Source organism: Phaseolus vulgaris, chromosome 10 (assembly GCF_051622355.1).
Source record: "Phaseolus vulgaris cultivar YP4 chromosome 10, ASM5162235v1, whole genome shotgun sequence".
NCBI classification, from domain to species: domain Eukaryota; kingdom Viridiplantae; phylum Streptophyta; class Magnoliopsida; order Fabales; family Fabaceae; genus Phaseolus; species Phaseolus vulgaris.
This window is the reverse complement of record NC_143507.1, coordinates 45,305,548-45,318,855: the sequence shown is the minus strand read 5'-3', so window position 1 is coordinate 45,318,855 and position 13,308 is coordinate 45,305,548. Positions and strand designations below refer to the sequence as shown.

Here is a 13,308-nt window from a genome sequence, read left to right as displayed (position 1 = left end):
TGAATGATATTTTATAAAATAAAAAAGAAAGTTTTATAAGTAATAAGAGAGTAATAGTTATCTTAAAAGTTATATATAAAAAATAATTTCTAATTAATGTAACACTCTTACACCAATAGGACATGCATGCTAATTTTTTCTTAAAATATGAATGTATTAAATGGTTAAATTAAAATATAAAATGTTAATTTTTCTTCCTAATATAAGTGGGAGCAGTTCCTATTTAAGAAGTAGTTTGTTCTGCACATAAAAGTCTTCGTGGTTCTTAAGGTTGCGTATGCTACCATTTTCTGGTTTCTGACACAAAACAACTGCTTTCTTTTCTGTCATCACTTGTTGTTTTATTCATACATGTACCACTTTCACCCTGCAACTTACTTCTACTTTCTGTTCTTTACTACGTTTCATTTCACAAACTTTTTTTTGTAGCCAAAAATATCCATAAACATGTATTCTGGTGCTTATACATGTTGAAGATGTTGAAGGCGTTTCTTCTTTTTGTTTATCTCAGTTTTGGGTGCAGAAGAAAATATGAGTGTGAGAGGTTCTTCTTCTGGGCAGCCTCAGTTCATTGCCAGCACCGGCAACAGGAGTTTGTCCAATGCGCCGTTGATTGAGAATTCAGACAGTGATCAAATTGTTGTACCTGATGTCAGTTTCAATGGCCCTTCTAATCTTACTGGTTTACTTTTGCATAATGTTCTTGGTTGCTTAATGGATTTGAAAAATTGTGTAGGACATAGCGAATATGGCTTTATGTTTGAGATTAACGTTTGTTATTTTGGAGTGCATGCTTTATTCTCTACTTATATGCTAATGCTAAAGTGCATCTTAACTTTTGTTTAGTCCTATTGATTTGCTTATACTGATAAGGGTGCTGGGAATATTACATGAAAAATGGAATGAGATAAAGGGGATAAAGTAGGTTTTTATTTGACTTGGTATTTAAAAGGAACCTCTGTTTGTTTAAGATTCAACTGGGCCAACTGGTTATTATTTTTTTCTTCTTTTCCTCAAGATAATTGTAGAAAGTGTTCATTTTTCCAAATAAAAACACACTAATTCTCTATTGTATTCTTGTGTGGTGTAGGACTAAGTAACCATGAACACATGAGCTTATCAGAGCCAACCTAAATAATTGTATAAAATATAAGACATAAAATGTGTTTTAACCTTTTCTTTTTGTTGGGTCTGCCTGTTGTAGTAGTTTCAATCTTTTTCTTTTCACAAAAGAAATAGATATGTTTGATAGCAATTTGAAGAGAAGTTTTAGTATAATCTAAACTCACAATGTTTATGCTTTCAAACACGCTGCTTATAAACTTCCAAGTAACTATTTGACTCGTGACATGTGCAAAAAGAAAATCATTTTTCATTTGCATTTTATGAACTGAAAAGAACATTGAAGTTTTTCTTAGTTAGTGGCATAATAACGGCACAACACTACCGAGTTTGTGATTTGATTGCAAAGTAGACTTCAGTAACTCATACAATCATTGCCATCATTTATATATGTTTTTTTGTATTTTGCAGAGAACAAGCTGGAAGAACTTATTTGCATACGTGGGGCCTGGATTTCTTGTTTCCATTGCATATATCGACCCTGGAAACTGTGAGATCACTTATTCATTGCTTTCTTCTGACATAAAAGGAAATATATAATTAGTGACATAGAATTTCTAATCATGTTTTTATAATGGCTTGCAGTTGAGACGGATCTTCAATCAGGAGCAAAATATAAATATGAGGTGTGTATGGTATAGTTTCATGCAGTTGTTTCAGCTTAGATTCATTTGTTTCCAATTTAGAACAGAGACATCTTGAACAGTAGTTGTTTATGATGTTAAAGTATGCATGCATTGGATTTGGATATCCACTTTACTTTGCCAGACTAAAATGACATTTGTAAAAGGCACATTGTGTTCTACAAAATAAAATAGGTTCATATTTTTAGCTAAGGCAGTTGGTTTTCTGTTCCTATCATGGTTTCTGACTGATGATTTTGCAGAAGTAAATTTTCTCATTGAATGCAATTAGGTTTTATTGAATAATTAATAGGTTATTTTACACCTATGCTCCAGTTTTCACATTACTTTTTTTTTGTCAAATCTATGCTTTCAGTTACTATGGATCATATTGGTGGCCTCATGTGCTGCTCTTCTAATTCAAACAATGGCTGCTAATCTTGGGGTTGTCACTGGTACTTGATCTAGTAATGTTGTGTTTTTACTGAATAAATTTGATGGATATAAGTTTGGATTTTAACTTTCCTTCTTTGTTATCAATATTTTTCAAAATTCTATTTTCTATTTGCAGGAATGCACCTAGCTGAGCATTGTAGAGCTGAATATTCTCGACTACCCAACTTTATCCTTTGGGTGATTGCTGAAATTGCCGTAGTGGCCTGTGACATTCCTGAAGGTATAACTGTTGCACATATCATAATCATGGTCTTCTCATTCTGATCTTATTTGGCAGCCAAGGATGCTTTTGAAATATACAATGGACATAATAAAATAAGAGAAGTGATATACTGAAAACTAATACCACTCTACAATCAATTTTTCCTACCTAAAACTTGCATCAGTTTATGAAATAACGAAAATAATCACAGGTTATATATTGGAGAAGTTTTCAAAGTATCATTACTCATAAAATAAATTGACTAATTATGAGTACTACTGGTTGATTTTCTATGCAGTAATTGGGACGGCCTTTGCATTGAACATGCTCTTCAACATACCTGTTTGGATTGGTGTTCTTCTGACAGGATTCAGTACATTGGTCCTCTTAGCATTACAGCAATACGGGGTAGTTTTCTGTATTCTTTATAGCTCTGTTCACAATGGTAACCTGGCATCATAAGACTTTTTTTTTATCACAATAAACAATATATACAAATGAACAGGGGTGATCTAACCTATTTAGAAAAAAACAAGGACAATCTAACAACATAACACTTTCCAGACAACTACTCAAAATACTAATCCTGTCAGAGAAACAAACTCCAACACCAAACTAAAGCGGATAAAGACAGACTAAAAGATCGAGACACCAGTAAAAAAAGAAAAACATGGAGAGAAAAATTTAGAAGAGAATTAAGACCAAACCTTCAATTGAGACAGAGAAAAGATCTCAGAATAATCTTGACATATGATACACATAAATTATTATATCCTGAACAAATTAATGGTTGACATTTCATGTTCCATAAGGCTAATGTTTACAAGAAAACTTTTCTTGGGTGTTTAACAGGTTAGGAAACTAGAATTCTTCATTGCATTTCTAGTATTTACAATTGCTGGTTGCTTTATGGCTGAGCTTGGATATGCAAAGCCTGTGGCCAAAGAAGTTGTGACAGGCCTATTTGTTCCAAAACTTGAGGGGCATGGTGCCACTGGTCTAGCAATTTCACTCCTTGGGGCAATGGTTATGCCGTGGGTTCCTCTTCTCTTCCTTCTGCAGCTATTTCTTTCTTCTGTCCCTTAGCAATGTGAACTAAATTAGTGCTATGTTTCTTTATTTATTATGCATTTGCTTCAGACACAATCTCTTCCTCCACTCAGCACTGGTGCTTTCCAGGAAAATACCCCGATCAGTTCGTGGAATCAAAGTAAACACTTAATCTCTTGTGTGCATATATTCATTAAAACCAAAATGAATTGATTTTTCACAACTTCACTATAATTCACATTCGCAATTCTGTCAGATTTTTCTGATAAATTATAACCACTACATTTGGATGTTTGAACATTTTTGTATAAACCTTGTATCTGATGTCAATCACCATTATATTCTTTTCATCTTTCACAGGAGGCTTGCAGATTTTACATGATGGAAAGTGCCTTGGCACTTACGGTTGCCTTCCTCATTAATATTTCCGTTATTTCTGTAAGTGGTGCAGTTTGCAGTTCTTCAAACTTAAGTGCTGAAGATCAGAATAGTTGTCAGGATTTGGATTTGAACAAAGCCTCCTTTTTATTAAGAGTATGTAACAACCATCTGTACTCAGTTCTTGAGCTTCATATATCATTTTTTGTTGGAAAGTGTGCCAATGAAATCATTGATGATAATTTTTTATGTGGTTCACACTCAGAATGTCTTGGGCAAATGGAGTTCAAAACTATTTGCAATTGCTTTACTTGCCTCAGGTCAAAGTTCTACCATAACAGGAACATATGCAGGGCAATACGTCATGCAGGTATGATGTTTTTTCTGTTTCTTTTTTTTTTTGGCCTTAAAGGAGTACCTATTTCTACTTTTCATTTCACCTTAATTTCTATCTTATTTCAGGGATTTCTTGATTTGCGACTGAAGTCATGGATTCGGAATCTGCTAACACGTTCCTTAGCCATTGTTCCTAGTTTGATTGTTGCACTCATAGGTGGCTCTGCTGGAGCTGGGGAGCTCATCATAATTGCATCGGTATGATTACCTTGCCATCAGCTTCTCTCCATGTTTTTTAACCATACAATGTCATGTTATGCTTTTCATTTGGAAGCTTGTTGGTATTGGAGTCAAAAAGTTGTTCAGATTGTCACAAGTTCATGAAGTGTCATATATTTTGAAAGATTGATGATATGTTGACAACCATTTACCAGATTAATCACAGATGTAAACTGATGCATTTCAATTTGCAGTTGTCAAAAGTAACATATTTCTATAATTTCTATCAGACTGTGTATGGATAAATCTTGTGCATAATAATACTATTGACCTTGTGAGACTATCTTTTGGGATATGCTATAGTTTGTGCTGAAGTCCCTCTATGTCTGCTGATCAGATGATCTTATCATTTGAGCTTCCTTTTGCTCTGATTCCACTCCTCAAGTTCACTAGCAGCAAAATCAAGATGGGAGAACACGTCAACTCAATCACGGTAACTTTTTTCGTGACAAGAAAAATTGGAAGTTCTTACAAATAGCAAAATGATTGCCAACATCACACACATCACAAATGTTGTCAAAATATTTAGAGTGGTTGTCTGACAGATACCCAATTGCAAACAAGATAAACACATGTACTCAGTTTCCCTTAAACTTCATTCAAATAGCTATAATTCTTGAAGTTAATGTTGGAAAAGGTTGTTGTTGCTGCATGGTAAAAAATTGTTCTTCTGCATCATGTCTGTAAATGATTTTGTATTTGAATTGCAGATTTCAGCTGTTACTTGGATCATTGGTTCCCTCATCATGGGCATAAACATATACTATTTAGTGACTAGCTTTGTGAAGTTGCTTCTTCATGCTGAGTTAAGAATTGTGACTACGGTATTTCTGGGGATACTGGGATTTTCGGGTGTGGCACTATACATGGGAGGCATTGCTTATTTGGTTTTTCGCAAAAATACAAAGACAACATATATTCTGACATTTAGTACATCGGAAGATCAGAATATGGCGAATGAACAAGGTGATGTATCAATGTATTGTCTCCCAAGAGAAGACATAGTAAGCATGCAATTGCCTCAAAAAAGGAGTTCACCAGAATTTGATTAAGAAATAACACTAGCTAGAATGAGTCCTACAAAAGCTTCTATCAGGAATATAAAATAAGATCCCATTTTTTTTTGTTAATTTCTAGAAATTGAATGTATGTAAAAGAGAACATTTCTTGGTGCAAAGTAAGTACCAAGTTTATCCCTACTACAAAATTATTAAATAAAAATCAATTTTAGTGAGAAAAAAGTATTAATTTCTATCGTGATTAAATTAGATACTATTTAAAAATTAAAAAAATTATTGGTATCTAAATTAGTTTATATTATTAATAAATAATTTCTGAATTAGTATTTAATTAGTTATATAAGTTTTAGCTACCAATTATTTAGATTCTAAATTTAGTATCTAAACCTAGGTATTTAATTAGATATCAATTTATAAATTATTTATCAATAATATAAATTAATTTAGTTATCAATAAATTTTTTAGTTTTTAAAATAGTATCTAATTTGTTAATAAAACAACTAATTATTTTTTGTTTTTAAAATTGAGAAACTAAATAATTGGTAGTTAAAACCTTAGTTGCTAATTAGATACCAATTTAGAAATATTTAATAATAATAGAAATTAATTTAGAAACCAATTTTTTTTTAGTTCTTAAAATAGTATCTATTTTAGTTTCTATTGTAACTAATTATTTTGGTATCTAAAAATTGGTTTCTATTTCATGATTTTCTGGTAAATGATATATATGCAAGATTCAACGACAACTAGACCAATAACTCAATTTTTGTTCTTTTTTCCGCATTATTGAATCAAAACCGTGTAGCTATAAGTCAACATGTTACATTGTTCAACTTCTTTTCCTACCATGAAAAGGAACCTTCCACCAACTACCCTTTTCCCACAAATGCAACCAATCTTATCATTACAAGTTTGAGATTTTGAACAAAAAATGAGATACTTGTGGACAATATGGATTTTGAGTAACCAAGTTGGTATCTTTATTTCAACGTTTTGGAGAAACTGAGCATGCATAAGCCAAAGGTGCCACTAAGTTATTATTATTTGGTTTGAAGTGAGTTTTGAAGCTAGTGAGGTATAAAAAGCACTTTTGATCCACAGAAGAGAAATGGAAGAAGAAACTAACTCACATGGATTCAGGTAAACGGTGTCGAGCTTCAACCAAATTAGGGTCTCATAAACTAATAATCAATGGCAAAATACTAAATTAGAAGTTCTAACACTATATTGGTGTGTATTGGTCGATACTGGTCAGCAAGTAATGTGATTCGTTCTCGATGACTTATCGATCACATTAATATATATTAAAAACGTTTAATAAATGATAACAATGACAATTATGGAAATTCTTTACAATTATGATTATGTCCTACCAAATTTATGTGACATTAATATACCAATATATCTCTTTATAGATCAGGAATCATGCTATAAATCAATTAGCAACTGATATTTGATTGATTCGGCCAATTACAAACTCATGACTAAACACTATAAGTAAATCCTTTACAGTGGTGTAAGGTCAATATACACCAAACACCAACAATTAAAGGAGGAAACTTGAAGAGAAAAGTAAGAATTGAAGAGAAAAGTGAGAAGGTAAGTAACACATCAACAATTGTATAATCAGTTCAAAATATTATCTAACTCCTCTTTGTCCATACAAACAGAAACACTAAACCTTGAACCTAAACCATTGGAGGTGTTTAGTTTAACATCTTGAACTTGCTAAATATAGGTGGAAAATCCATTATTACTATCAATTTTACTTTTGCACAAGGCAACAATTAGCTGAACTGTGTTTCACAAGCTGAGAATACGCAGTTCTTAGGATCTTACATGAGTAATTGAACACAAATCCATCTAATAACTACTTTAAACTTGTTTATGTATTGCAAACTAGTTAGGATTTAACTTCAATAGGAGTGTTCTTGCTTTGGTGGCACAGCAAGGTGGCCGTTGTCTTGCAGATTTTTAACGGTGTCATACAAACTCTGCTTCACTGGGGTGAATTCCATTCCCAAATCTTTCAGCTTTTCGTTTGAAAATATGTACGGTTTCACTCTCGGGTTCTTTTCATCTGAACATCTGCACAAGTCAAACCTTATGTTAAGTTCCAATCTCTTGCACAATCATATCCAACTTCTTCAATCTTACATGTAATCATTTAACAATTATAAATGCATGTGGGGTGGTAGCTTTTCCAATTCCCATTCCAACAGTTGTTCTTCCAAGTAAAATGTGAAAGCTGGTCATTGACCTATTCTTGGTGGTTAAAGTGTTCTTTTGGGAGGCTAGAAAGAGTTCATAAAGAAGTAAAAGTTGGTATACCTACACTACAGCTCAAATACCTTTCTGATTTGACCCTACAGAGTTTTACATTTATAGTATCTTGGTAAAAAAATAAGCTGGTGGAAAGAGTAGAAAGTCTTACTTGGTGGGAATTGGATACTCTGGGAAAAACTTGGCCAAAATTTCAACGAGTTCACCACGATGCAGCGAACTTTCGGCACAGATGTAGCGACCAGAAGCTGAAGGAGTCTCATACACAAGAACATGGGCTAGTGCAACATCCTTGACATGCACGTAAGACTGTGTGGCATTTACATAGGTCTTAGCAGAACCAGTAAGGTACTTGAGGATGTGGATTGTGCTAGCATTAATGGTAGGTTGAAGCAATGGCCCAATAACCACAACTGGGTTCACCACAACCAAATCCACCCCTCTCTCTTTAGCCATATCCCATGCTGATTCTTCAGCCACCGTCTTCCCATAGCAATACCAGTTCTGCAAATTTCATTATCAGAACACACATTCCAACCATTTTTACATGAGAACTTATAAAGTCTTGTTAGTTCTACCTAAAAGCATTGAATAGGTATAGGAAAGAAGGAAGAAAGAAGAGTTAATTAGTTGACCTTGGTGTTCTTGCAGTACTCCAAATCACTCCAGAATGATTCATCAACCACCACATCCCTACTCGTGTTGGGGTTCATATACACCGTGCCAATAGACGAAGTGAACACCACTCGTCTCACTTTTTCTTCTGCAGCTCCTATTATCACATTCTTCGTTCCATTCACTGCTGGCTCCAACATCTCTTCCTGTTATACAAATTCATAAAATCGACTGAGTTTTGTACTGGTTCATATTTTCACCAAGTTATCTTTTTCTAGCTAATTACGAGAATTTATCAGTTTATGGAGAAAGAGAAAACTAACGGGGTTGTCGGTGACCGGAGAAGCGGTGTGGAAGACGCCGTGGCAACCGTGAAAAGCAGCTTTAATGGAGTCAATATCCAAGAGATCAACTCTATGCAGAGTGAGTCTCTCCTTGGCTCCTTCTAACTTTCTCAAATGGCCATTCTTCGGATCATCTGAGATAATCATTCGTTAAGAACAAAATCAAAACATAACATAGATTTCCGCTAATGAAGCCAACGTTAAATTTAAACAAACAAACAAACATAACGAAAATGAACTTAGTTCATGTATTTAGCATGCAATGCAGTACGTACCTGGGTTTCGAACGGTTCCTCTGACAGTGTAGCCTTTCTCTAAGAGAAGTTTCACAAGCCAAGAGGCTATGTAGCCGCCGGCGCCGGTCACGCAGACGGTTTCGCCGGAAACTGATGACGTGTCAGTTGGCATCTCGGTGGTGATTGATTGAGAGAAAAAGAATGAATGGGTGGATGAGAAAGAAAGGAATATGAAGATGAACATGCCCAAAGATGCCTTTTATAAACCTCCATGCATCTCATATAGAATAAACAAATTCCAATATAATAATTAACAATATCTATGTAGTATAGATACAAACACATACGACATGAAAATACTTAAAATTTTTACACGAATCTATATATTATATAATTATGAATTATATAAATTGACAATAAAGATTTATGTGTACAAGTATGTTTCAGATTATTTTTTGGAGGAGAAAGATGTTTTTCATGACGTCACAAGGATTTGTTTCATGACTGATTCACAAATATTTGTTTCTTATTTTTATAATCATAATAACAATTTATATAATAAAGTTTGAATTTTTAGAAAATTAATGTATTTTTTCTTTTTAAAATTATGTTAGAATCGTACTAGAATTGTCAGAAATCTAACAAATATTTTTTTAATTGGACATTTCACGGATACGTGTCCTACAGGTGTCATACGAGTGTCGGTGTTCGACACGCCATTTAAGAGGAATATCCGAGCTTCATAGACCAAGATTTAAGAGTAGGAATTAATATAGCTTATGTTTTAATTATTAAAAAATTCTCTGATTTATGAAAAAAGTATTTACTTTTTTTTTTTCAAAAGTCAAAACTATAGTACCAACAAACCCTAATAAATTTCATACTCGTTTTCCTCCGTTGTTCTAAGAGATGTTGTTTCGATGATGGTTCAGAAAGTCAAATTAATTCATGGTGCCCAATAGAGCACTGAAAATCACGTGACTAATTTTAAACCTAAAGGTTAAAATTAAAATTACAAAATTTAGAACTGATAGAGACAAGTAGTTTCTTTTTGAGACTTTTTTTTTCGCATCAATAATAGGCAAACACTATTTTTCTTTCATAAAAAATATTATAATTGACTTTATATTTCAATATTTTTTTACATAGACGTGGTTATTACATGTCAAACTGATTTTTTTTTAATCTGAACTAAAATATTAAAATATTTTAAGTTGATTTATTATTAGTGTAAATACTATAATACGTTACAAAATAGTTTGTTACGTAAAAAAATACTAAAAGATTTACTCAGATAGTTTCGTTACTTTAAGTACACCAAAAACTTTTTTAACCTTTTTTTTTATTTTAAATAACATTTTTAATGTGTATTTAGGATGAGATTATATGTTAGAGAACGTAATTTAGTTCTAAATCAACATTACAATATATCTAACTAAGATGAACACGTAATTTATATTATAGTTTGATTTTATTACTAATTTATATGGAATCTCTAATCGAATTTAAGATTTAATATAATATTTTATCATCTTGAAAAAGAAAGATTTGTTTGGTCCTATAATTAGAATCGAGTTCTTATGCTATCATTTTTTTTTCTCATTTTGAAAAAAAATTCCATGTTAAAAAGTTTGTATATTATCATTTTCTCTTATTATTTCTAACAAAACTGTAAATTACATAGGTGAAGAAAAAAAAATTCAACATGAAATCATAATGAATAAATTTGCATTAATCTCTTTTTCCATCACATAACAGAGCCACTTAATGAAACTAGAATATAAATTAAGGAAGGTATATAGAGTTGTCTAATTATTATATATACAACAAATTAATATTTTTTATAATTATATATTTTAAAATACTAACTACACTATTATTCTGATAAAACACTAAATAATACATGTTTGAGAGAAAAGAATGTAAAAAATAAATAAATTTATATGTTTAAGTAAAATTTAAAATTATCTAATTAAGAGTAATTAAATATTTTTTATCAATTTTTAAAATTATCTGACAAGGTGACAAAAATATTTCAATTTCTTTATAAAAATAAATTAACCTTCATCAGATCATCCTCAGATATTTATATCTTGATTAGGTTTTATTTCATTTAATTTGTTGCCATCCCTTTGAATAAAGTATAACTAACAATGAAATATATATGTCATAGTGGTCTAATTATACCTAAATTGTATATTTATGAAATGAATACCAAAGTTTTGATATGCAAAAAATGTTGGTGTGGGTAGGCAAAATTTTGGTTACCTATATTATTGGTTAATTATAGCTATCAACTAATACATGCACTGGATTCTTGTTAAATATCTTTGTAGTTTCTGTGTAATCATTCCATACATAAAAAAAAAATCATTAAATATCAACAAAATTTAAAAACAAAAATAATTACTTATTATATTAATTAAATTAGATATTATCTGAGATACTAAAAAAATTATTAATATCCAAAATAATTTTTATTATTAATAAAAATTTATAAAATGGTCTATAATAGAAACTAATTTAGAAAAAAAAATTAGTCTCTAAAATGGTTTCTAATTTAGTCACTATAGCAACTAATTATTTTTTTGTCTCTAAAAATTGGTTTCTATTTGATGGTTTTATTGTGGTGTTATATATCTAAATTAGCTACCACAAATTTAGCTATTAATATCTTAGATTTTAAATTGGTCTCAATTAGTCTTTGAGAGACTAATTTAGAATATAAGATATTAGTAGATAAAACATTGATAACTAATGGTTAGATACTAATTTAAAAACTACTTTATAAATTTTTATTAGTAATAGAAGCTACTTTAGATACTAATAATATTTGTAGTATCTAAAATGATCTCTAATTTAATCCAATAATTAATTATTTTGGTATCTAAAATTAATTGTAATTTGATGATTTTCTTGTAGTAGTATTTCACTCTGATCTTACCTTATTTATTTCTCTTAAAGATCCTACATGGATTAGAGATCAAGACATCATTTGATGTTATATATAAGTGGATGTAAACTTTATCTTATAAACTGATTTGATAAAGTTAAGTTAGATTTAAACTTCACTTCTTAATAACTTTAATTCATTCCCATAGTTCTACTTTTGGATGTCTCTTTGTGTGCACCCTCTTATTTTTCTCATCCTCCTCACAAAACTATGAAATTTAATTTGTCTCTTCTATATAAAACACTACAAGAAAATCATGAAATAAAAAATAATTAGTTGTTATATTTACTAAGTTAGATACTATTTTAGACACTAAAAAAATTATTAGTATCTAAATTAGTTTCTACTATTGATAAATAGAGTCTAAATTGATATCTAATCACCTACCAAGATTTTAGATACCAACTTTAAAATCTAAATAATTGGTAGCTAAAACCTAAATAATTAGTTAGATACTAATTTAAAAACTAATTTAGATATCAATAAATTTTTTAGTCTCTAGACTAATATCTACGTTAATATAGCAACTAATTATTTTTTATCTTTAAATTTTATTTTTATTTAATGATTTTCTAGTAGTATTACAAAATGCGAAGAGCCTATGTAATATTGTCCACCAGTTGTTTGAATAAATGTAAACGGGTGAGGTGAAAAGAGAATCGTAGTGCATAGATTTGTTTTGTAGCTAAGTGGGAAAGAAACATATGCTGCTAGCAAGTGCTTGGGTTGGTGCAAGAAACACATTCATAATTAGTCAAAGTGAAGAAGAAGAAGAAGAAGACTAAATCAACACTCAGCAACAACCACAATCAAACCAATTATTTACTTCCAAATTCCAATGTTGAAGGTAGTTGTGTGGAAACAGTATGGGAAAATGGGGAAAACTGTGATTTTTTTCAAAAGGGTTTGGTTGGTGAGAACTGCATTTCCTCTTTTTGACCCTGTGATGATGCAATTCAATGTTTTCAATTTACCAAAAATGCAGCTTAACATATACGATTCTGCTTTGAATTCTTTTTCTTTAGTACCATTGCAGACCTTCTGATACTGTCAAAGTTACTTCTAGAAATGCAATTAGTCATCACATTTTTTAATCTAAAGTAATAATTTCACAAACTTAATCCAAAGTTTAATCATTTTTCTATTATTATATTTTTTTTTTTTAATTTCCTTTTTTTTCTATCATATTGATCAAAGTTAACATGTGACACAAATAACAGATCACGTTTTATTTTATTTAAAAGTTGACTTTTTCACATCAGTATAAACACCACACCACATGTAATAATATAGTCATTATCAATTTAAAAGAAGAGATTTTTTTTTTTTAAATTAAATCAAATTAAATAATTTAAAAAAGTTATTGTTGCAAATGGGAAGAGAGAGTATTTCTATTGATAGAAACACCCTA

General features: G+C 30.8%; 2 protein-coding genes across 3 annotated transcripts; one reads left to right on the top strand and one right to left on the bottom strand.

Moving 5' to 3' along the window:
- Positions 1 to 202: 202 nt before the first annotated feature.
- On the top strand, positions 203 to 5,687 carry LOC137818288 (metal transporter Nramp1). 2 transcript variants are annotated; one of them, XM_068621613.2, is made up of 14 exons: positions 203 to 270; positions 512 to 651; positions 1,534 to 1,612; positions 1,708 to 1,748; positions 2,122 to 2,200; positions 2,317 to 2,421; positions 2,702 to 2,811; positions 3,256 to 3,437; positions 3,544 to 3,613; positions 3,814 to 3,987; positions 4,097 to 4,201; positions 4,294 to 4,425; positions 4,784 to 4,879; positions 5,157 to 5,687. In XM_068621613.2, the coding sequence occupies exons 2-14, from the start codon at positions 532 to 534 to the stop codon at positions 5,496 to 5,498; spliced, it is 1,635 nt and encodes a 544-aa protein (XP_068477714.1). In that variant the 5' UTR covers positions 203 to 270; positions 512 to 531; the 3' UTR covers positions 5,499 to 5,687. The 2 variants fall into 2 exon arrangements, with proteins under 2 accessions (XP_068477714.1, XP_068477713.1); XM_068621612.2 differs by having other exon boundaries at positions 233 to 353.
- A 1,379-nt stretch (positions 5,688 to 7,066) lies between these two features.
- Positions 7,067 to 9,215, bottom strand: LOC137818289 (cinnamoyl-CoA reductase 2). Its single transcript, XM_068621616.2, has 5 exons — positions 8,984 to 9,215; positions 8,688 to 8,842; positions 8,385 to 8,570; positions 7,901 to 8,253; positions 7,067 to 7,554 (listed from the first exon to the last, which is right to left on the bottom strand). The coding sequence occupies exons 1-5, from the start codon at positions 9,186 to 9,188 to the stop codon at positions 7,383 to 7,385; spliced, it is 1,071 nt and encodes a 356-aa protein (XP_068477717.1). The 5' UTR covers positions 9,189 to 9,215; the 3' UTR covers positions 7,067 to 7,382.
- Between the last annotated feature and the right edge of the window lie 4,093 nt (positions 9,216 to 13,308).